The sequence below is a fragment of the Elephas maximus genome, chromosome 9, assembly GCF_024166365.1.
Source record: "Elephas maximus indicus isolate mEleMax1 chromosome 9, mEleMax1 primary haplotype, whole genome shotgun sequence".
Lineage (NCBI taxonomy): Eukaryota > Metazoa > Chordata > Mammalia > Proboscidea > Elephantidae > Elephas > Elephas maximus.
Genome location: NC_064827.1, coordinates 80,987,374 through 81,013,755, shown reverse-complemented (window position 1 = coordinate 81,013,755; position 26,382 = coordinate 80,987,374). Strand labels below are relative to the sequence as shown.

General features: G+C 40.9%; 1 protein-coding gene across 1 annotated transcript in view; it reads right to left on the bottom strand.

Annotated features, from left to right (window-relative positions):
* Window positions 1-24,959, bottom strand: part of GPR107 (G protein-coupled receptor 107) — a 115,472-nt gene extending 90,513 nt beyond the window's left edge. Inside the window, exon 1 of the mRNA XM_049896996.1 lies at window positions 24,529-24,959. Coding sequence (XP_049752953.1) covers window positions 24,529-24,669 — 141 coding nt within the window. The 5' untranslated portion in view covers window positions 24,670-24,959. The remainder of the gene's footprint in view (window positions 1-24,528) is intronic.
* Between the last annotated feature and the right edge of the window lie 1,423 nt (window positions 24,960-26,382).

Sequence of the window (26,382 nt, the reverse complement as noted above, 5' to 3'; positions counted from 1 at the left end):
AATGGCTCCAACAATGGGCTCAAACATAGCAACCACTGTAAGACTGTACAGGCATGGGGAGTGTTTTGACCTGTTCTACACAGGGTTGCTATGAATCAGAACTGACTCAACAGCACAACAACAATGTACCTGGAATACATTTTTGTGTATAGGGTGAGGAACGCATCTATTTCATTCTCCTCCCCCCTCCCCCAAATGGAAAGCCAGCTGTCCTAAGGATATTTCAGAGCACTCTGTCCTAACCGCCACTGTTCTTTGATGCTGACTCTATTGCATATCAAGTTTTCATTAAGCCATGAGTCTCTATTTGGGCTTTCTATTCAGTCCCCTTGATCCTGTCAATTCCCACTCTAGTACCATATAGCTTTATAATATGATATTCCAGTAACCAAGATCTCTCTTCTCCTCCTTCTTGTTTAGATTTGTGTTGGCTATTTCAGGACTTTAGATAAACGGAAGTGAGTCCCAGGGGGCTTTCAGAAGTGCAAGTCATGTCCTACTTTTTGACTTGGGTGCTGGGTACATGGGTGTGTTCAGCTGCAAAAAGCAAACAAAAAAACTCATCAAGGGGTTGTTAACCAATGTCATAAAACAATATCCTTACTGTTTAATGAGAAACTAGTTTGTTCTGTAAACCTTCATCTAAAATACAATTAAAAAAAAAGCAACTCATCAAGCTGCACATTTATGAGCTATGAAAATGAAGAAAGGAAGGGCACTGAGGCTAGAGAGGAGGCTGACACCAAAAGATCTGTGGCCTTATTACAGATTTTGAGTTTTTTCCCAAGGGGAAGACAGAGCTACTGATGAATTTTAAAAGTGGGGTGACATGACTGGATTTGGCCTTTAGGAAAATCACTCCAACTACAAACAAAATAGGAATCAGAGTATTGCTAGGATACTAGTTATGAGGAGGCTACACTGGTACAGGACATGTAAGTATGGCTTGGACCAAAGAGTAACAGTGGTGAGAGAAAGCAACAAATGGATTGGACATCTATTTAGAATACGGCATCTATGGAACTTGGTGATGAGAAAATAAGAATAATTATCAGGTTTCCGGCTTGAGAAAATACGTAGCTGGTGGTCTAGATGATGAGTAAATAGGCTGAGGGTGAAGAGAGTGGAAGGACAAGTTGGTTTCCAATATAAAGAGGTGCTTATGAGATATCTAGTAAATGGAAATGAGATGTAGGCAGTTGGATCCACTTGTCCAGAGTTCAGAAGAAAGGTGATCTGGAGACAAAAATGTAAAAGAAAAAGTTTCCCACAAACGTACCACTTAATGACAACTACTATTCACATTTTAGTATATTTTCTTTTATTTTAAAAACAGCTGCTTTGTACTGACAATTCTGATATGTGCTTTTTAAACTAAATACCAGAACTTAAGAAATGTTTTTGCTTTAACTTCCCAAACAATTTCACAGTAAATTGCTTACAGGTATAAGGCTAGTAGAGTGATGATACTTCAATTTTTTTTTAATAAACTGAACTTTAGAAAATAAATACAGTAACACAGGTTATACAGGTCCATAAATGTACTGTATTTGGCCAACAGAGTGTTTTGTTTTAATCTGAATGAGCTTCCACCTAATTTCACATAAATATCTAATTTCTAGCTTCTCTTCAAAGAAAAAAAAAGAACTACAAGATCCAGCACAGCAAGGTCACATTCCAATAGACAGCAACGGCTCACAGGAGGGGCAGTGATGGCCACCTGCATGAGGGGCGTGTGTTCGCCAGCTGGCCACTGTCTGCTTCCTCACTGAGCCACTCACTTACAGTACCTACCTGGCCTCTGAGGAAGACAAATACTTGATCTGAAAACTAAGCAAAAAGTGTGTTCAGGCAGCCACATTCAGTTTTTCTACAAACAGAGAAAAACAGCCACCCTATCATTTATTGACTGCCTAATTCTTAATATTCAAATTCTTGGCTCACTGTATATACAGACAGCAATTAGCAAAGAATGGGGTCAAGTTCACACATGAAACAAAAACCCAACAGCTAAGCAAATGAGAAGAGAGAGAAAAACCATCAAAAGCTAAAAAAGAATGCAAAACAAGTAGCTCTTAGCACTGCTTAAAATTTGGATACTAGAGGACACTTAATTTTTTTTCCAAATAAGCCCAGAACAGTTATCACTGGACCAGTAGTTTCAACCTTTTTTGTACAGACAGCACAGTCTCAGATACTAGAAATTTTGGCAGCATGCTTAATAGGGTTGAAAGATTCAAAACAAGACTAAATGTGTCAATAATATCTACCTCAACATCACCTCCCTCTCATCCCCCTAGTTGTCTTCCTGTTACTGCCCTTCAGCTCTGAGTTGCCTTGGGATAACAGCTGGCTGTCTTGATTGAGCTCTTTTCCATGCTCACAAGGAAAAGATGAGCTCGACCTCGGACTACTGCAACAGCAAACTGCACACCGTACTTTTTCTACACCACCCTCGTCAAGATGGTCAGCTCAGTATACTGGACAGACATTGTTAACTTAGAAGTACACTCAGGTGCAGCAAATATTGATTTCACATATGGATCACAGTTTTGGAGACATGCCTAGGAAGGGCTTGAGGTTTACCAAGATGGACCAGTCGAGAACCAACGGGCCTGAGATGGGGCGAAACAACGGTACAGAAGATCCTCTTTTAATTTCCCCACCTTTTTAGATACTATTTTTGAGAGGATGGATAGATGTCTCTGTCCCTACTGGGAATCCACAAAGCAGGCTGTGAATGCGGGGCTGCAGCAACTGGTTTAAGAAGCATCCACCACTTACGGTCTGTGTGATCTCGCAGATTCTGACCTACTGGCAGTGATTCTAGACTATACAAAACGGGTTTGGGCTCACTTACTTATGAACATCACCAAATTGCTAAAGATGGTCTCCAAAAGTTATTTACTCAAAAACAAAGCAATAACATGTTGCTATGAAGGTTGAGCTTTGAAACTACGCTGTTGTATACTCACCCTTTTAAACATCTGCATTGAAGTGTTCTTGGGCCTAAGTACCTGGCCCATATCCCATATTTATCACTCTTCAACTAAAGAGATGAAGGAAAAGACAGTATTTCTTGATCCCAACTTTTGTCTAACACTTAAAAAAAAAAAAATCACATATGAAATTACACTGGGAAAAAAAAACAAGCCAAAAAAATGATAACAGCAGCAGTCTGGGGGTAATAAAAATGGGGATGGGGGTAGGGTGAGACAAAACAATTGCTAGGATTCTCCAGGGCTGTTTTTTACCATGAAACCTCAGCAATCAAATATTTGATTATTCTACACTAGTGGTGGAGCAAACAGTCAATGCTCCCGGCTGCTAACCAAAAGGCTGGAGGTTTCCAGTCTACCCAAAGGTACCTCAGAAGAAAGGCCTGACAATCTACCTCCAAAAATCAGCCCCTGAAAACCCTATGAGAGCACAGCTCTACACTGACACACATGGGTTGCCAGGAGTCAGAACCTGACTCTACAGCAACTGGTTTTATTCTCAGCAGAAAGCAAACTGGCACACATGCCACCGAACAGTAGCCACCAAAGAAACAAACAGGGTGTTGCCTGCTTACATATACCCAGTGCCGTCGAGTCGATTCCGACTCACAGCGACACTACAGGACGGAGTAGAACTGCCCTGTAGAGTTCCCAAGGAGCGCCTGGCGCATCTGAACTGCCGACCCTTTGGTTAGCAGCTGTAGCGCTTAGCCACTAGGCCACCAGGGTTTCCTTGTTTATATATATACAGATATATATATGTATTTACACATACAAACGCACACGAAGGCATCAAAGAGAAGACAGTTAAATATTCCCAGTTAAAAGAGATGGAAACCCTAAAATGCCTGTATAAGAGATTATTTAAAGTGTATACTGAAGTCAGGAGTCTTTCTAGTTCAAATGTGGCCAGGAATTGGTGTTAAAATAATCTTCAAAGTACTATGGACTATCCCACTTTAGTGCAAAAAGACAGATAGGAAAAAAGGAAGAGCAACCTAGATCAATCTGTATGTTAACACCATCCAAGTTCTAACAAAATGGAACTGCTGCCCTTTGGCCATACGAATTAATTAAAGAGCAGCATGTGCTCAAACCCAACTACAATGCCTCACACTGCTTGTTTAATATGAGGAAAAGGAAGAACTCAGCTATTATAATGGGCGATTACAGAGGAACTGCCCTTCATATCCCGCAAAGCATGCCAGTTAGATAATCATATCCCCCAACTTAATCCTTCCACCAGGAATGTGAGTGGGAGGTGGAAACATAGGTTTACAATCTGAGGATAAATACACGTCTTGCTGTCGTTCCCTTTCCAGCTATTAAATCACATTAACAGTAATATCTCATCTTCCTCCTATTCCTGTCTTCCTACAGTCTCTGTGGGGTGGTGGCACAACATCTACCGCCGTAAGCTCTGCTAGCAACTTAGACGTCACTTCCTAACTCAACCCCCACATCCTCCCATCATTCACCTTCTAAACAGCTGGTCAATCTGTCCCCTCTTCTCTCACTCCCTCCCACCACTGCCCTACTTTAAGCCCAAACCTTGCATCTAGATTACCTAGATTATGCCTGTAATCTGGCTGGTCCTTTGCTTCCAGTTTTACTACCCTCCTCCAATCCAGCTCCCAGAGAAATCTATCCACCTAAAATAGAAATCTTACTCTATCGCCCCCAGCCTAAAACCACTTCAGTGGCCCCCTCATAGCAATGACAGGGATACAACGCTTCCACACCTTATCAAGGCCTACCTCTAACACATTTCCTCTGCTCTGTGCTTCATTCTTTATACACCAACACCACAAACAATCAACCATTTCTTGCCACCATGCTCATGAGGCTGCACCCTTTGACTGGAATATCCTGCCCTTTCCATATGCTTCTTTTGGCTAATTCCTTTTCCTAACATGTAAATTTTCTTAAAGCTCAGCTCAGATGTTAGCTCCTATAGCAAATCTTCCTTGACTTAACCCTCTATAGAGTCTGGAACTCTTTCTCTGTGCTCCCACAGTCCCTAGGCACGACTGTTATCACAGCCACCATACTTGCTTAAGGGTCTTTCTCATATTTGTATCTCCAGTGCCTGGTGTACAGTAGGCATTCAATAAATACTGAATGAATGAACTACTACTTAGTTCATCCTAGTGCTCAGTGCTACTGTGTTATGTAAATTACGACTAATCCTCACAACAACCCTGTAAGAAAGCTACTATTTATTATCCCTGTTTTACAGGTAACAGAGCTGAGGGGATGGGAGTAGCACATGCAATTGTGCTTTTTCTCACACACTCTAACCCCAGCTTACCCTGGCTTATTATTCATTCTTCAGGTCTCACCTTTAATGTCACTTCTTCAGGAAACTGTTCCATTAAGCCTAAGACCAGGGCAAGTTTCTCATCAATCAAAATAAAATCCACCCATCAACTCCTACCTGACACTCCCCTGAAACACTGTTCTAGCCATACTGGCCTCCCTTTGATTCCATAAACAAATTAAAATGAAGGCTGTTCCTGCTCAGGGCCTTTGCACTTCCTGTTTCCTCTGCCTATAACACTCTTCCCTAGATCTTTAAATGCCTGGCTCATTCTTTAAGTCTCTGCTCAAATGTCTTCTTTTCAGATAGGCTTTCCCCAGACAACTCATCTAGAGTAGCCTCTGTAAGGAAAATCTATTCCACTTCTCTGAAACTAACTAGATTGAAGGAGTTCAATTCCAATTCAAATCAATTCAGTTCCAATTCAACTGCCTGTACAGCACTTCTTCCTCTGATCCTAACCACCTGGAGCTAGGCCCACATTTACAAGTTAAAGGGCATACTCCACTAGACTGCCAAGTCTATCCAAGACTTCAGACGCCAGCTTAGGGGTCCACAGGCCACCCTCACTTCTGACCTGCTGGCTACAAATTTGGGGGCTACCCTCTCAGGATACCAGCCATAAGCTCTGGGGTCCCCTTGCTTCTAACCTGCTGGCTCCTACTACTCCCTTGAGTCCAGTAATTCACTAGAAAAACTTAAAGAACTCAGAAAAGCATTATCATCACAATTACAGTTTTACGATAGCAAAAAGGATACAAATAAGGTAAACAGGGATAGGCCTGGGAGGCTTCCCAACTCAGAGTTTCTATATCCCAAGAAGGAATGTGCTACACTCCTATATGTTCTCATGTCTATCACCAACCAGAAAGCCCATGGAGCTTCCATGTCCAGAGCCTTCACTGGGACCTCATTATGTAATCCTGATTGATTGAATCATGCCTCCCTCCTCTGAGGTCAAGCTGATATCAGCTGACCTGGCCAGCCCCCAACCAAGAGGCATCTCATTGGCATAAACCCTCTGGTGTAGACTGGAGGCCTGATCAAAGACGCTTGAATCAATGGGAAAATACTAAGGTTTTAGAGATGATGTCTCAGGAATCAAGGACAAAGACCAAATTCTTTGGGTAAAGTTAAACCCTTTATCCCACAGTGTCCAACACCATTACCCTTTATCTCAATACTGTTTTACTTCCTTTTTATCAACTAATATCAACCTGAAATTATTTTATGCATTCATGCGTTCAATAGTTTGTTGTTCATTATCACTAGAATTAAAGCTCCATGTAGATTAGGGCTTGGTTCCGTTTGCTGCCACAGCCCACGTCTAGAACAGTGCCTATACAGCAATAGCAGATACCTAATGAGTATTTAAAACCTGATGCCTGTAGAGTCAATTCCAGCTCATAGTAACCCTATAGGACAGAGTAGAACTGTTCCCATAGGATTTCCAAGGCCGTAAATCTTTACAGAAGTGGACTGCCACATCTTTCTCCTACAGAGGAGATGGTTGGTTCAAACCACCGACCTTTTGATCAGCAGCCAAGGGCTTAACCTCTCTATTCCAGGGCTCCTTAGCAGCCCTGGTGGCACAGTGGTTAAGAGCTATAGCTGTATATGGAAGATCTAAAGGCCACAATCAACCAACTTGACCTCAAAGACATACATGGAACACCCCACCCAACAGAAGCAAAGTACACATTCTTTTCCAGTGCACTTGGAACATTCTCCAGAATAGGCCACATATTAGGCCACAAAGCAACCCTCAACAAAATCCAAAACACTGAGATAATACAAAGTATTTTCTCTGATCACAATGCCTTCAAAATAGAAATTAATAACAGGAAGAACAAGGAGAAAACTCCAATACATGGAAACTGAATAATACCCTGCTTAAATACCACTGGGTAATAGAAGAAACCAAAGATGGAATAAAAGAACTCCTAGAATCAAACAAAAAAGAAAATACACCATATCAAAACCTTTAGGACACAGCAATGGCAGCGCTCAGAGGTCAATTTATAGCAACAGATGCGCATACTGAAAAAGAATAAAGGGACAAAATAAAAACATTAGCTATACAAGTTGAACAAACAGAAAGAGACTAGCAAAAGAAGCCCAACAGCCAGCAGAAGAAAGGAAATAATAAATATCAGAGCAGAAATAAACAGAGAATAGAAAAACAATGTCAAGAACCAACAAAACCAAAAGTTGGTCTCTAAAATGATCAACAAAATCGACAAACCCCTGGTCAAACTGACAAAAGGAAAGCAGGAGAGAATGAAAACAACCCACGTAACAAATGAAATGGGGAGTGGGGGGTGGGGGGAGTATTACAACAGACCCAGCTGAAATAAAAAGGATCATAAAACACAGTATTATGAAAAACTAAACTCCAACAAATTTGAAAACCTAGAGGAAATGGACAAATTTCTAGAAACACATTACCTACCCAAACTAACACAAACTAAAGTTGAAAACCTGAACAGACCCATAACAACGTTAAAAAAAAAAAAAAGCCCTGGCCCACATGACTTCATTGGAAAATTCCAGCAAACATTCAGAGAAGAGCTTACACCAGTACTCAAACTGTTTCAGAACACAGGATAGGAAGTGATACTTCCAAATTCACTCTATGAAGCCAGCATAACCCTGATATCAAATCCAAGCAAAGAAACCCCCAAATAGAAAATTACAGACCATTATCTCTCAAGAAATATAGACAAAATTCTCAACAAAATTCTAGCCAATAGAATTCAGCATCATATCACAAAAACAATATACCATGGCCAACTGGATTCATACCAGGTATGCAAAGATGGGAATCCCTGGTGGCATAGTGGTTAAGTGCTACGGCTGCTAACTAAAGGGTCGGCAGTTCAAATCCACCAGGTGCTCCTTGGAAACTCTATGGGGCAGTTCTGCTCTGTCCTATAGGGTCATTATGAGTCGGAATCGATTCGACGGTACTGGGTTTTTTTTTTTTTTTTTTTTTGGTTTATGCAAAGATGGTTCAACATTAGAAAACCAATCAACTAAAATAAAAAAGAATCACATGATCATCTAAATTGATGCAGAAAAGTTATTTGACAAAGTCCAACACCCATTCCTGATAAAAACTCTCAATAAATAGGTATAGAAGAAAATTTCTCAACATAATAAAGGGCATCTATACAAAACCAACAGCCAAAATCACTCGTAATAGAAAAAGGCTGAAGACATTCCCCTCGAGAACAGGAACGAGACAAGGATGCCCTTTATCACCACTCCTATTTAACATTGTGCTGCAAGTCCTAGCTAAAACAATCAGGCAAGAAAAAGAATTAAAGGATATCCAAACAGGTCAGGAAGAAGCAAAGCTGTCCCTGTGTGCAGATGGTATGATACTATATACAGAGAACCCAAAAGACTCCACAAGAAAACTACTGGAACTAATAGAAAGATTCAGTAGAGTTGCAGGATACAAGATAAACACACAAAAATCTTATATATCAATAAAAAGAACTAGGAAAAGAAAAACAATATCATTTACAATAGTCCCTAAAAAAATAAAATCCTTAGGAACAAATCTAACCAGGGATGTGAAACGACTTATACAAAGAAAACTACAAAACACTACTGCAAGAAACAAAAAGAGGCCTACACAAATGGAAAAACACACCATGCTCATGAATAGGTAGACTTAACATTGTGAATATGTCAATTCTACCCAAAGCAATCTATAAATACAATGCAATCCCAATCCAAGTACCAACAGCATTTTTTAAAGAGATGGAAAAATTACTAACTTTATATGGAAAGGGAAGAGGCCCCAGATAAGTAAAGTGCTACTGAAGAAGAATAAAGTAGGAGGGCTTGCACTACCTGGCCTCAGAACCAAACAGAGCTATGGTAGTCAAAACAGCCTGTTACTAGTACGACGACAGACACACTCACAAATGGAACAGAACTGAGAACACGGATGTAAATCCATCCACCTCCAGGCACCTGGTCTTCCACAAAGGCCCAAAATCCATCAAATGTGGAAAAGAACTCTTTTTAACAAATGGTGCTGGCAAAACTGATGTCCATTTGCAAAAAAATGAAACAAGACCCATACCTCACATCATACACAAAAACTAATTCAAAATGGATCAAAGACCTAAATATAAAACCAAAAACTATAAAGATCACAGAAGAAAAAATAGGGTCAACACTAGACGCCCTAATACACGGCATTAACAGGATACAAACCATAACTAATGATACACAAATACCAGAAGATAAGCTAGATAACTGGGATCTTATAAAAATTAAACACTTATGCTCATCAAAAGACTTCACCGAAAGAATAAAAAGAGAACCTACAGACTGGGAAACAAATTCTTGCTATGAGAAATCTGACAAAGGTCTAATCCGTAAAATCTACAGGAAAATCCAACACCTCTAGAACAAAAAGACAAATAATCCATTTAAAAAATGGGCAAAGGATATGAACAGACACTTCACCAAAGAAGACATTCAAGTGACTAACAAACACATGAGTAAATGCTCAGATCACCAGCAGTTGTTGTTTTTAGGTGCCGTTGAGTCAGTTCCGACTCATAGTGACCCTATGCACAACAGAATGAAACACTGCCTGGTCCGGTCCTATGCCATCCTCACAATTGTTGCTATGCTTGAACCCACTGTTGCAGTCAGTGTGTCAGTCCGCCTCACTGAGGGTCCTCCTCTTTTTCTCTGACCTTCTACCTTATCAAGCACAATGTCCTTCTCCAGGGACCGATCCCTCCTGATAACATGTCCAAAGTATGTGAGTCATACTCTCATCATCCTTGCTTCTAAGGAGCATTCTGTCTGTACTTCTTCCCAGACAGGTTTTGTTCGTTCTTTTGGCAGTCCATGGTATATTCAATATTCTCCTCCAACACCACAATTCAAAGGTGTCAGTTCTTCCTCAGTCTTCCTTATTCATTGTCCAGCTTTCACAGGCATATGAGGCAACTGAAAACACCATGGCTTGAATCGGGGACACCTTAGTCCTCAAGGTGATATCTTTGCTTTTTAACACTTTAAACAGGTCTTTTGCAGCAGATTTGCCCAATGCAATGTGGCGTTTGATTTCTTGACTGCTGCTTCCATGGGTGTTGATGACAGATCCAAGTAAAACAAAATCTTTGACAGCCTCAATCTCCTCTCTGTTTATCATTACGTTGCTTATTGGTCCTGTTGTGAAGATTTTTGTTTTCTTTATGTCGAGGTGTAATCCATAGTGAAGGCTGCAGTCTCTGATCTTCATCAGTAAGTGCTTCAAGTCCTCTTCACTTTCGGCAAGAAAGGTTGTGTCATCTGCATATTGCAGGTTGTTAATGAGTCTTCCTCCAAACCTGATGCCTCGTTCTTCTTCATATAGTCCAGCTTCTCGGATTATTTGCTCAGCATACAGACTGAATAGGTATAGGAAAGGATACAACCCTGACACACACCTTTCCTGACTTAAACCATGCAGTATCCCCTTGTTCTGTTTGAATCTATGCCTCTTGATCCATGCACAGATTCCTCATAAGCACAATTAAGCATTCTGGAATTCTCATTCTCCGCAATGTTAATCCATAATTTGGCACGATCCACACAGTCAAATGCCTTAGCATAGTCAATAAAACGCAGGTAAACATCTTTCTGGTATTCTCTGCTTTTAGCTAGGATCTATCTGACATCAGCAATGATATCCCTGGTTCCATGTCCTCTTCTAAGTCTGGCTTGAATTTCTGGCAATTCCCTGTTAATATACTGCTGCAGCTGCTTTTAAAGATCTTCAGCAAAATTTTGCTTTCATGTGATATTAATGATATTGTTTGATAATTTCCACATTCGGATGGAAAACCTTTCTTGGGAATAGGCATAAATATGGATCTCTTCCAGTCAGCTGGCAGGTAGCTGTATTCCAGATTTCTTCACATAGACGAGTGAGCACTTCCTGCGCCACATCCAGCTGTTGAAACATCTCAATTGGTATTCCGTCAATTCCCGGAGCCTTGTACTTCGCCAATGTCCTCAGTGCAGCCTGGACTTCTTCCTTTAGAACCATCAGTTCCTGATCATATGCTACCTCCTGAAATGGCTGAACATTGATCATTTCTTTTTTGGTATAGTGACTCCATGTATTCCTTTCATCTTCTTTTGATGCTTCCTGCCTCGTCTAATATTTTCTCCGTACAATCCTTCAGTATTGCAACTTGAGGCTTGAATTCTTTCTCCAGTTCTTTCAGCTTGAAAAATGCAGAGCATGTTCTTCCCTTTTGGTTTTCCATCTCCAGGTCTTTGCACATGTCATAATACTTTGTCTTCTCAAGCCGCCCTTTGAAATGTTCTGTTCAGCTCCTTTACTTCATTTTTTTCCTTCTGCTTTAGCTACTTATAGTTTAAGAGCAAGTTTCAGAGTCTCTTCTGACATACATTTAGGTCTTTTCTCTCTCTCCTGTCTTTTTAATGACCTCTTGCTTTCTTCATGTATGATGTCCTTGATGTCATTCCACAACCTGTCTGGTCTTCGGTCATTAGTGGTCAACATATCAAATCTATTCTTGAGATGCTCTCTAAATTCAGGTGGGATATACTCAACATCATATTTTGGCTCTCCTGGGCTTGTTCTAATTTTCTTCAGTTTCAGTTTGAACTTGCATATGAGTAACTGATGGTCTGTTCCACAGTTGGCCCCTGGCCCTATGCTGACTGATGATATTGAACTTTTCCATTGTCTCTTTCCACAGATGTAGTCGATTCGATTCCTGTGTATTTCATCTGGTGAGGCCCATGTGTACAGTTGCCATTTATGTTGGTGTAAGAAGGTATTTGCAATGAAGAAGTCGTTGGTCTTGCAAAATTCTATCATGCAATCTCCAATGTCATTTCTATCACCAAGGCTGTATTTTCCAACTACCGATCCTTCTCTGTTTCCAACTTTCACATTTCAATCACCAGTAAATATCAGTGCATCCTGACTGCACATTCGATCAATTTCAGACTGCAGAAGTTGGTAAAAATCTTCAACTTCTTCATTATGGCCTTAGTGGTTGGTGTGTAAATTTGAATAATAGTTGTATTAACCGGTCTTCCTTGTAGGCGTATGACTTATCCTATCACTGACAAAGCTGTGCTCCAGGATGGATCTTGAAATGTTCTTTTTGATAATGAATGCAACACCATTTCCCTTCAAGTCATCATTCCCAGCACAGTAGACCACACGACTGTCCAATTCAGAATGACCAATACCAGTTCATTTCAGCTCACTAATGCATAGGATATTGATCTTTATGCCTTCCATTTCATTTTTGATGATTTCCAATTTTCTAGATTCGTACTTCGTACATTCCACGTTCTGATTATTAATGGATGTTTGCAGCTGTTTCTTCTCATTTTGAGTCATGATACATCATTAAATGAAGGTCCCGAAAGCTTGACTCCATCCATTAAGGTTGACTCTACTTTAAGGAGGCAACTCTTCCCCAGTCGTATTTTGAGTGCCTTCCAACCTGAGGGGCTCATCTGCTGGCACTGTATCAGACAATGTTCTGCTGCTATTCATAGGTTTTCGCTGGCTAATTCTTCTCAGAAGTAGGCTGCTGGGTCCTTCTTCCTAGTCCACCTTAGTATGGATGCTCAGCTGAAACCTGTCCACCATGTGTGACCCTCCTGGTATTTGAATACTAGTGGCACAGCTCATAGCTCTCAGCATCACAGCAATATATGAGCCTCCACAGTAGGACAAACTGACAGACCCATGAATTTACATTCAGGGAAATGCAAGTAAAAAAAATTGCATTTAGAGAAATGCAAATCAAAACCACAGTGAGATACCATTTCATCCCAACATTACTTGCAGGAATCAGAAAAACAGAAAATAACATGTTGAAGTGGCTGTGCGGAGACTGGAACTCTTATGCACTGCTGGTGGGAATGCAAAATGGTATAACCATTTTGGAAAAAGATATGATGCTTCCTTAAACGCTACAAGTAGAAATATCATATGATCCAGCAATACCACTCCTAGGAGTATATCCTAGAGAAATAAGAGCCATCACACGAATAGACATATGCACACCCATGTTCACTGCAGCATTGTTCACAATAGCAAAAAAGATGAAAACAACTCAGATGCCCAACAACAGATGAATGGATAAACATACTATGGTACACATACACAATGGAATACTATACAATAAAGAACAATGATGAATCTGAGAAGCATCTCACAACATGAATGAATCTGGAAGGCATTACGCTGAGCGAAAAAAGTTAATCACAAAAGGACAAATATTGTATGAAACCACTACTATAAAAACTCATGAAAAAGTTTACATACAAAAATAACAACCTTTGATGGTTACCAGGGATGAGAGGGGTAGGGAGCGAAAAACACTAAACAGACAATAGATATGTAGTAACTTTGGTGAAGGGTAAGACATTACATAACTCTGAGGAAGTCAGCACAACTCGTCCAAGGCAAGGTAATGGAAGCTCCATAGAAACATCCAAACTCCCTGAGGGACCGAATTACTAGGCTGAAGCCTGTGGGGACCATGGTCTCGGGGAAAAACTAGCCCAACTGGCATAACATAGTTTACAAAGAAAATGTTCTACATTCTACTTTGGTAACTAGCATGTGGGGTCTTAAAAGCTTGTGAGTGGCCATCTAAGATACTCCACTGGTCTCACCCCATGTGGAGCAAGGGAGAATGAAGAAAACCAAAGACACAAAGGAAAGATTAGACCAAAGGACGAATGAACCATGACTACCACAGCCTCCACTAGACTGAGTCCAGCATAACTAGATGGTGCCCGGCTACCACCACCAACTGTTTTGAAAGGGAGCACAACAGGGGGTCCCAGACAGAGCTAGAAAAAAATTACAGAACAAAATTCTAATTAAAAAAAAAAAGAGACTGGACTTAACTGGACTAAACCAAAAGCAAAGAAGTTTCCTGAATGAATGCTTCGAAGGCCAGCATACAGGGGCAGGGGCAGGGGCTTGGGGGCCGTGGTTTCAGGGGACATCTAGGTCAACTGGCATAATAAAATCTATTAAGAAGACATTCTGCATACCACTTTGGAGAGTGGCATATGAGGTCTTAAACGCTAGCATGCGGCCATCTAAGATGCATTGATTGGTCTCAACCCACCTGGAGCAAAGGAGAAAGAAGAACACCAAAGACACAAGGTAATTATGAGCCCAACAGACCGAAAGGGCCACATAAACCAGAGACTACATCAGCCTGAGACCAGAAGAACTAGATGGTGCCTGGCTACAGCCAATGACTACCCTGACAGGGAACACAACGAAGAATCCCTGAGGGAGCAGGAGAGCAGTGGGATGGAGACCTCAAAATCTCGTAAAAAAGACCAGACGTAATGGTCTGACTGAGACCAGAAGGACTCCAGAGGTCATGGTCCCCAGATGTTCTGTTAGCCCAAGACAGGAACCATTCCCAAAGCCAACTCTTCAGACAGGGATTGGACTGGACTATGGGACAGAAAATGAACTGGTGAAGTGTGAGCTTCTTGGATCAAGCAGACACAGGAGACTATGCGGGCAGCTCCTGTCTGGAGGGGAGATGAGAAGGCAGAGTGGGTCAGAAATTGCCTGAATGGACCCGAAAATAGAGGTTGGAGAGAAGTGTGCTATCTCATTAGGGGGAGAGCAACTAGGAGTAAACAGCGAGGAGTATATAAATTTTTGTACAAGAGACTGACTTGATTTGTAAACTTTCACTCAAACCACACACACAAAAAAAGACCAGTCTTACTGGTCTGACAGAGAATGGAAAAACCCTGAGAGTAGGGCCCCCAGACACCCTTATAGTTCAATAATGAAGTCACTCCTGAGGTTCACCCTTCAGCCCAAGATTAGACAGGCCCATAAAACAAAACGAGACTAAATGGGCATACCAGCCCCAGGGCAAGGATGAGGAGGCAGGAGGGGGACAGGGAAGCTAGTAATGGAGAATCCAAGGGTGAGAAGGGGAGAGTGTTGGCATATCGTGGGGCTGGCAACCAATGCCACAAAACAATACGTGTATTAATTGTTAAATGAAAAACTAGTTTGCTCTGTAAACCTTCGTCTAAAGTACAATAAAATATAAAAAAAAAAGAAGAAGAAAAAAAAAAAAAAAGTACAGCTGCTAACCAAAAGTTCCACAGTTCCAATCTACCAGCCGCACCTTGGAAACCCTATGGGGCAGTTATCTGTCCTACAGGGTCACTTTGTGAGTCAAAATCAACTCAACAGCAACTAGTTGGGTTTTTTCGTTAATGAATATTTGTTGAACAAATAAGAGAGAAGACCGCATGTGCTGCCATGTCATCTAGCAAGCTTAAAAATACGTATTGGTAGGTTTTAAGTAAAAAATGTTTCTGGCACATATCCTTTTTTGTGATTTTCTGCTTTAGTGTACCTTTTCACTTAACTGCTCTAGATCCTATCAATGAAGAGATTAGACTAGCCCAAAAGTTATACAGAACTTACCTGCGGTAAGGATTCCAACTTCCAATTGCATTATCTGCCTTTTCCAATGCTACATTCTTTCCTGTAGGGCTTATTAAGCTGCTGGTATGAAGTTTTGATTATTGGAACAATAAGGTGTAGATAATTATCATGAAAATAAGTATCCAACTTAACAAATGTCCAAATTAAATCCAAGAACCCAAAGCTTTAGCAAGATACTTCCAGGCTACTGCCTCATATATAGCCGCTTCCTAAAAGCTGGAATTAGTCATAAAAATATTTTGTACATTTAACAAAAAGGTCCATAATGTAAAAACTATATTCAGACAATCTTTGACATAAAACTCAGCTTCTCCTTTTTATTTCATTGATAAGACTTAGAAAATAATTATTAAATGACACCAATGTGCTGGCATAATTGGATATCAATCTGCAAAAAAATGAAACAAGACCCATACCTCACTCCATGCACAAAAACTAACTCAAAAGGGATCAAAGACCTAAATATAAAATCTAAAATGATAAAGATCATGGAAGAAAAAATAGGGACAATGTTAAGAGCCCTAATACATGGCATAAACAGTATACAAAACATTATTAAGAATACAGGAAAAAAAACAGATAACTGGGAGCTCCTAAAAATCAAACACCTATGCTCATCCAAAGACTTCACCAAAAGAGTAGACAGATTAGCAACAGACTGGGAAAAAGTTTTTAGCTATGACATTTCCGATCAGCGCCTGATCTCTACAATCTACATGATACTGCAAAAACTCAACTGCAAAAAGACAAAAAACCCAATTAAAAAATGGGCAAAAGATATGAATAGACACCACTAAAGAAGACATTCAGGTAGCTAACAGATATATGAGGATATGTTCACGATCATTAGCTATTAGAGAAATGCAGATCAAAACTACAACGAGATTTCATCTCACTCCAACAAGGCTGGCATTAATCCAAAAAGCACAAAATAATAAATGTTGGAGAGGCTGTGGAGAGACTACAACACTTATACACTGCGGGTGGGAATGTCAAACGGTACAACCACTTTGGAAATCGATTTGGCGCTTCCTTAAAAAGCTAGAAATAGAAGTACCATACGATCTAGCAATCCCACTCCTCGGAATATATCCTAGAGAAATAAGAGCCTTTACACGAACAGATATATACACACCTATGTTTACGGCAGCACTGTTCACAATAGCAAAAAGATGGAAGCAACCAAGGTGCCCATCAACGGATGAATGGATAAATAAATTATGGTATATTCACACAATGGAATACTACGCATCGATAAAGAACAGTGACAAATCTGTGAAACATTTCATAACATGGAGGAACCTGGAAGGCATTATGCTGAGTGAAATTAGTTGCAAAAGGGCAAATATTGTATAAGAACACTATTATAAGAGCTTGAGAAATGGTTTAAACTGAGAAGAAAACATTCTTTTGTGGTTATGAGAGCGGGGAGGGAAGGAGGATGGGAGAGGGGTATTCACTAATTAGATAGTAGATAAGAGCTACTTTAGATGAAGGGAAGACAACACGCAATACCGGGGAGGTCAGCACAATTGGACTAAACCAAAAGCAAAGCAGTTTCCTGAATAAACTGAATGCTTCAAAGACCAGTGTAGCAGGGGCAGGGGTTTGGGGACCATGGTTTCAGAGAACATCTACGTCAATTGGCATAATAAGATCTATTAAGAAAACATTCTACATCCCACTTTGAAGAGTGGCGCCTGGGGTCTTAAACGCTAGCAAGCAGCCATCTAAGATGTATCAATTGGTCTCAATCTACCTGGATCAAAGAAGAATGAAGAACACCAAGGACACAAGGCAATTACGAGCCAAAGAGACAGAAAGGGCCAATGAACCAGAGACTACATCATCCTGAGACCAGAAGAACTAGATGGTGCCAGGCTACAACTGATGACTGCCCTGACAGGGAACACAACAGAGAATCCCTAAGGGAGCAGGAGAGCAGTGGGATACAGACCGCAAATTTTCATTAAAAGACCAGACTTAATGGTCTGACTGAGACTCGAAGGGCCCCACTGGTCATGGCCCCCAGACCTTCTGTTGCCCCAGGACAGGAACCATTCCCGAAGCCAACTCTTCAGACATGGATTGGACTGGACAATGGGTTGGAGAGGAATGCTGGGGAGAAGTGAGCTTCTTGGATCAGGTGGACACTTGAGACTATGTTGGCATCTCCTGCCTGGAGGGGATATGAGAGCATGGAGGGGGTTAGGAGCTGGCAAAATGGACACAAAAAGAGAGAGTGGAGGGACAAAGCAGGCTATGTCATTAGGGGGAGAGTAATTGTGAGTGTGTAGCAAGGTGTATATGGGTTTTTGTGTGAGAGACTGACTTGATTTGTAAACTTTCACCTAAAGCACAATAAAAATTATTAAAAAAAAATAACACCAATGGTTATTTAAATACTATCACTTGTTAAAAGTTATGAGTAAGAAAATAAATATTTATTGAATAAATTAATGAAAATCACCCGCTATCCAGAAAAGACTAAATTATGTTCCGTATCTTAAATTTAAGAAGTCATTAATACTCAAAAACATGGATAGAAAGACTCAAAATTGCAAAAATGTCAATTCTATCCAAAGAGATCTACAGATACAACGCAATCCCGATCCAAATTCCAACGACATTTTTTAGAGATGGAGAAACAAATCACCAACTTCAAGTGGAAAAGGAACAGGTCTCGGTTAAATAAAGCACTACTGAAGAAGAAGAACAAAGTGGGAGGCCTCACGCTACCTGATTTAAGAACCTATTTTACTCCCACGGTAGTCAAAACAGCCTGGTACTGGTACAACAACAGATACACAGACCAATGGAACAGAATTGAGAATCCAGCCATAAATTCATCCACCTATGAGCAGCTGGTATTTGACAAAGGCCTAAAGTCCATTAAAGGGGAAAAAGACAGTGTCTTTAACAAATGGTACTGGCATAACTAGATATCCATCTGCAAAAAAATGAAACAAGACCCGTACCTCATACCATGCACAAAAACTAACTCGAAATGGATCAAAGGCCTAAATACAAAATCTAGAACGATCAAGATCATGGAAAAAAAAATAGGAACAAATCTAGGAGCCCTAATGCATGGCATAAACAGAATACAAAACGTAACTAACAATGCACAAACACCAGAAGAAAAACTAGATAGCTGGGAGATCCTAAAAATCAAACACTTATGCTCATCAAAAGACTTCACCAAAAAGTAAAAAGACAACCTACAGTCTGGGAAAAAAATTTTGGCTAGGACATATCCAATCAGGATCTAATATCTAAAATCTATAAGATACTGCAAAACTTCAGCCACAAAAAGACACATAATCCAATTAAAAAATGGGCCAAAGATGTGAATAGGCACTTTACTAAAGAAGACATTCAGGCGGCTACAGATACATAAGGAAATGCTCACAATCATTAGCCATCAGAGAAATGCAAATCAAAACTACAGTGAGATACCATCTAACCCCAACAAGGCTAGCATTAATCCAAAAAATACAAAATAATAAACGTTGGAGGCTGTGGAGAGACTGGAACACTTATATACTACTGGTGGGAATACAAAATAGTACAACCACTTTGGAAATCAATTTGGAGCTTCCTTAAAAAGCTAGAAATAGAAGTCCCATCGGATCAAGCAATCCCATCCCTTGGAATACATCCTAAAGAAATAAGAATCATCACACGAATAGGTATATACACACCCATATTCATTACAGCACCATTCACAATAGCAAAAAGATGGAAACAACCTAGGTGCCCATCCACAAACAAATGGATAAACAAATTATGGTATATTCACACAATGGAATACTACACAACGATAACAACAACAAATCCGCAAAACATCTCATAACATGGATGAATCTGGAAGGCATTACGCCGAGTGAAATTAGTCTCAAAAGAACAAATATTATTTAAGACCACTAGTACAAGAACTCAAGGAAAGATTTAAACACAGAAGAAAACATTCTTTGATGGTTCGAGGGTGTGGAGGGAGGGAGAGGCGAATTTACTATTAAAAAAAAAAAAAAAACCATTGCTGTCGAGTCAATTTCGACTCATAGCGACTCTATAGAACAGAGTATAACTGCCCCATATGGTGTCCAAGGAGCGCCTGGTGGATTCAAACTGTCAACCTTTTGGTTAGCAGCCATAGCTCTTAACCACTATGCTACCAGGGTTTCCACTAACTAGATAGTAAAAAAAAGATAGTAGACAAGAATTATCTTAGGTGAAGGGAAGGACAACAAACAAATACAGGGGAAGTCAGCACAACTGGACTAAACCAAAAGCTAAGAAGTTTCCTGAACACAAACAGTTCGAGGGACAGTGCAGCAGGGGCGGGAGTCTGGGGACCACGGTTTCAGGGGACATCTAGGTCCACTGGCATGGCAAAGGTTATTAAGAAAGTGTTCTATATCCCACTGTGGTGAGTGGCGCCTGGGGCCTTGAAAGCTGGCAAGCAGCCATCTAAGATGCATCAATTGGTCCCAACCCACCTGGAGCAAAGGAGAATAAAGAACACCAAAGACACAAATTAAATATTAGCCCAAGAGACAAATGGGGCCACAGAAACCAGAGCTTCATCAGCCTGAGACTGGAAGAACTAGATGGTGACCGGCTACCACCACTGACTGCCCTGACAGGGAACACAACAGAAAGTCCCTGACGGAGCAGGAGAAAAGTGGGGTGCAGTACTCAAATTCCAGTAAAAAGATCAGACTTAATGGTCTGACTGAGACTGGAGGAACCCCAGAGGTCATGGCCCCTGAACTGTTACCCCTGTCTACTATCTAGTTCTGTTAACCTAGAACTAAAACCTTCCTGAAGTCAACTCTTCAGATAAACAATAGACTGGACTATAAGACATAAAATGATACTCGAGGAGAGTAAAGAGTGTGTTTCTTAGTTTAAATAGATACACGAAACTAAATTGGCAGTTGCTGTCCAGAAGCGAGATGAGAAGGTAGAAAGGGATAGGAGCTGGTTGAATGGACACAGGAAATCCGGGGTGGAAAGAAGGAAAGTGCTGTCACGTTATAAGGATAGCAACTAGGATCACGTAACAATGTGTGTATAAATTTTTATAGGAGAAACTAACTTGAGTTGTAACCTTTCACCTAAGGCACAATTAAAAAAAAGAGAAAGAACTCAAGAAAATTTCCCATCAACAGTGGGAATTCACAGTACGCAGACTATGGAGGACCATGTCTGTTTTCTTTGCTGGCCTGAAACCCCTTGAGGGTAGGGTCTTTCCTAATGTGCCTGTTCTGTAAAAGTTTCGTGAGCATGTGATACTTGTTTACACTTTATACAATTTGCATTTGTCCTAATACACCATATTAGAGAAATATAACAAGATCTACTATACAGTAAAATATATAGCTTAATCAAGACAATCTTGTATTTTTGTATCAAACAGCATAATTAAAGGTCAATTTACCTAATAAGAAGCCCTAGTGTCTTAGTGGTTACGAGCTTAGCTGCTAACCAAAAGGTTGGCAGTTCGAATCCACCAGCTGCTCCTTGGAAACCCTGTGGGGCAGTTATACCCTGTCCTATAGGGTCGCTATAAGTCGGAATTGATGGATTGGGCATCAACCGCTGTCAGCATGACAAAAACAGAGACAACCAGATGCTGTGTGCTTCCTAATGAAAGAACACAGAAGTGTGAAGCAGTCTTGCTTCTGATTTTTGAATAATCAAATCTGAACATGATCAAGTCTCTAGATCCAATTACCGACTTACAGAAAACACTAAGGATAGATGAACATATTTAACCACACCACAAGGAAACAATGTGCAAAATCTAGCCACCTTTCTACTCCACGTCTAGGAATCTAGCCAAGAGAAATGAAAATATATTTACCCACAGTGATTTGCATGTTAACGTTCACAGCAACATTATCTGTAATAGCCAAAAAGTGGAAATAACCCAAACATCCATCAGCTGGTGAATGGCTAAACAAAGTGTGGTATAGCCACACAATGGAATACTATCCATTAATAATGTGAAATGAAATACTGATACATGCTACAACATGAAGGAAGCTCAAAAAGGTAAGTGAAAAAAGTCAGACGCAAAAGAGCACATTTCTATGTCCAGAAAGAGCAAATCTATAAAGACACATAGATTAGTGGTGGCCTGGTGCTGGGAAAGAAGAGGCCCTGGTGGTGCACTTGGCTGCTAACCAAAAGGTGGGTGGTTCAAAGCCATCAGTCATTCCAAGGGAGAAAGTTGTGGCAGTCAGCTTCCGTAAAGATTAACCCAAAACCAAACCCATTGTCTTCAAGGTGATTCCGATTTACAGCAACCCTATAGGACAGAGTGAAGTGCCCCGTAGGGTTCCCAAGGCTGTACCCTTCATGGAAAGGACCCTGGTGGCACAGTGGTTAAGTGGCTGGCTGCTAACCGAAAGGTTGGAGGTTCAAACCCACCAGTCATTCTACAGGAGAAAGATTTGACAGTCTGCTTCCATAAAGATTACAGCCTTGGAAACCCTAAGGGGCACTTCTACTCTTTTCTATAGGGTCACTACGAGTCAGAATCGACTGGACGGCAACGAATTTGGCTTCTGGTTTGGTGCTGGGAGAGAAAATGGGGATTAACTAAACCAGCACAAGGGAGCTTACTGGGGTAATGGAAATATTCTATTATTGTGGTGATAGCTGTATAACTCATTTACTAAAAATCATTGAGTTATATACTTAATATGGGTGAATTTTATGGTATGTAAATTTCAGCTCAATAAAGCTATTTTTAAAAGGTAAGAAATCTAGAGAAAGATCCAACGAGAAGGAATATGAAGAGATTGGGAAAACCTGGATAATGAAAAACGTAGCACGGGCTAAGTGCATTTAAAAAAATAAAAGGACTCATTTCTAAGTTTAAAATAAAAATAATGGTAAGATGGAAGTAACATGGATGAAAATGAGGCATTGCACTGGCTGATGGTTGTTGGTGCTAGGTGACAAGTGGCGGGGGGCACTTGTTATACCATTCTGCCTACTTTTTGGTACAAAATTCTCCATGACAAAAAAGATCAATACATATTTTTGATACCCAGTGATCTCTTCATGTTATTGCCAGTCTAGATCTATAACCCAGTCAAATCTCCTACATTTCTCAGTCTCAAGGCAACCAAGACAATATAATGCTGCTGCTATAACAGGATCTCTTCAGATGACTTCCATCTCCTTGGGCATGAAGTTAGAATGTTTATTTTTAGAGAAAAGAAGCGATTATAATATTGATTATGGAATGGGCATCACAGAATTTATAAAGCATGTTGCAAACAAGAAAAATAAGTAATTTAGCACAACAGGGAAAAATCAATCACCAGAATCACATCAATTCCAGTTTGCTTCACCAAAGTTAGTATACTTTCTCATAGATGCCAATATTGACAGCATTAACCTAATGATGCTGGCCACCTGGCATTTTAGTTCTAGAAATGTACAAAGAGCCCCACTTGGGAGCCAGGAGACATGGTCCTAGTGTGTCCTACTACTAGTTTTATCTCTAATTTATAAGCTGTATGAACTCAGCCCCTAATCTAAGATTCAGGACCCTAAAGTATAAAATGAAAAAATTTTGAAGACCAGGAATTCTTAACTTGAAGTCATAAACCTGGGGGCCCAGAAAATCCAGGAACGTTTAGCCCGCATTTCTACATGCACTTCTCTGGGGAGACACTCTATAGTTTCCCGCAGATTAGCAAAAAAAAGCTGCAGGACTCACCTATTCTCCCAGTGTTAAGAACCATTTTAACCAGGTTAATTTTTATTTACAAACAACAAAAGCCATCGTCATACCCATAAGTACGATGACCAGGGCTTTTAATTGAGGCTTCGTATTGCTTAAACTTCACGTTCACAAAATACCAATGCTTCATGGCTTATAAAAGCAATGTGTTTTACAAATTTTCTAAAAGGCTTGCAATATATTAAAAAATTGTATACTATGAAAAATATGTACACGGCTTTCCATCATAACGATTTATTTTTTTACTACACAGACATATTAACTTCCTGAACCCCCTGGAGGCACGTTTTAGTCTTAGAGGACTTATAGCTGTTAGACCTGGAGATCATTCTCACTCCAGCATTTATCTAGTCTATTATCTATCTCTTCTCTAGACAGAAAATGACGGGGAGCGAGGAAGGAAAAAGCTGCCCCCTAATTAAAAACACATTTTTAATGCTGGTTTTAAATTCGGTCACGTGTTTTAAGCGAGAATTGAAATTCTTATTGAGATTCCCGATTTGTTCAGTCCGGAGAACGTTCTAAGCCAAGCCAGGAAACTGAGGCCAAGGTTCCAAGTACCTTCAAGCCGACAGGCGCCGATACATGGAAGAGCGAAGAACGTGGACAAGAGAAGTCAGAGATAACAGTTGGAAGAGAGAGAGGATAAAAAGCAGGTTACTGTCAACAAGGAACTAGGGAAGCCACAGGCGATTCCAAGAGCGGCCTCCCGAGTCCTTCAGGGTTACAACGCAGTTCAGCCCACTCCCTTCCTTCGGCTCGAATCTCTAAACTGCTCTATGATACCTGCACCGCCCAGAGCCGTCTAGTCCCCGCCATCCCAAGGGAACAATCTAATCCTCCGGAGGCCCCAAATGAGCCAAAGTTGCCCTCAGCCCGGGGAAGCGGCCTCGGCCTCCGGGGCCTGGCCCGGCCTTACCTTGAGCGCCAAGTGGTGAACGCGGCCTAGGCCAGGTTCGGCCAGCAGCTGCAGCAGCCCCAGCAGCGGGAGCAGACGGAGGCCTGAGGCTAGCCGACAACAGCAGGAGCCCGGAGGACCCACTCGCGCCGGGACAGCCATGTTTGTTCCAGCATCACCAGCCCCTTCCTCTCCCGCCCACTTCCGGGGTTAAAGGGCGACGGCCGCCGGAAGGACCTGGGGAGGGGGCGCGCCGGCTGGAGTCTCTGAGCTTGTATCGGCTCTCCTGGAGCATGCCAACTCGGGAGTCGCGGAGAGGCAGAAGCTGGACACTTCAGGAACGGTCAGTTAGCCTCCCCTGTGCGGACTTCCGGGTTAACCAGAAGAAGTGGCACCCTGTGTGAGGACCCTGCAGTGGTTGCGGTAGCAACGGTGGCTTGACAGAAGCAGCCGGGGCCTCATCTCCGCGTCGCGGAGTTTTGCAGGTGGTCTTGGGCTGGAGAGACCCCCGACCCTCTGACTCACCAGGCGTGGGTGTTTTACGTTGTGGCTGCAACGCGGTGCCTTACCGTTGATTGGACTGATTTCACGAGGAACCCTGACTCGGTGGAAAAATATCCTAAAGTTCCTGGCTTGTCACGGGTGCTCCACACCAAAGTTTCAGGAGAAATGGTTGCAGTAGTACGATTTATTGAGCCCTTATTAGACACTAGGCTAGGACTTTTATATGCATTTTTGTATTTTATCCTTAGAACAACCTGTTGAGATAAAAAAAAAAAAAAGTTGAGATAGGAGGTAGGTATTACCATTATCCCCCACTTTACAGGTAAGGAAACTGAGGCTCGGAAAAATTAGGTCATTTGTTCCAGGTTGAGCCGGAAATCACATGGAAACTTACTGTGGTTTGTTACCTCATGCTACTTCATGCAATCACTGGAGTTCGGAGTACTCTTGAGTCATAACGTTTTTCTCTTCATTCTGTGTGGAAACTTACTTTGCTTCTAATCTTTGGAATGTATAGGGAGCTCTTTAATGGAAGAATTCAGTCAGTAGTCGGTTCTCTCCTACTCACCATGTTTTTATTAAGGAGTTAATAGAACAACATGCTTATTAAAATTGCAGTTAAGCTAACCACGTTTATTTATTTTTTAGGCTTTTTTTTTTTAGCTTGCCACACAAGTAATACATGCTCTTTGTGTGAAACAGATAAGCCAAAAAGAAGAAAATAAAAACCGCCAAGAATCCCAATACTGAGTGACTATGGGTTTACTAACAAGTTTTACAACAGATTCAGAGTCTTAACTTTTTTTTTTTTTTTTTACTATGACTAGGTACTGAAATTAACATGATATATGTAGCACTAAAAATGCTGCAGTCAGGTTTAAGAAAAACCAGTTGGGAAAGTAGAACACCTTTGGATGTTGGGGGGGGCAAGTGGGAATCCTCGATCTTTTGGTTGTGTATGCACCATTAGTAAAAGTCACGAAATCTATGAGTTATTCCTTTGACTTAAAATCCAACAGAAGTACTGTCACATCTTCTGCGAGGACAAAAGCAGGGCACTAAGGTAGAGCTAGGAAGATGGTAGTTTATCTTAAAATGCCTGTGGTGATCCCACAAGGGAAAGGGAAAGTTCATGGAGATTATCAGCTTTCTTCCCAGCCTCTGATCTTTGGCCACCTATTGTGAATATTTCATTTTACATCTCTGAGCAGAATTTTTATCCGATCCTACTACCCCATTTTGCACATAAACTGACAAGGAGAAGCATTATGATTATTTTGTTGAATCCACAGAGGGAGGTAATAATTAATTTTACTTATTGAATAATTAAAGCTTGCTAGGTATTCTGCTAAGTTTATGTATATTTGTGTG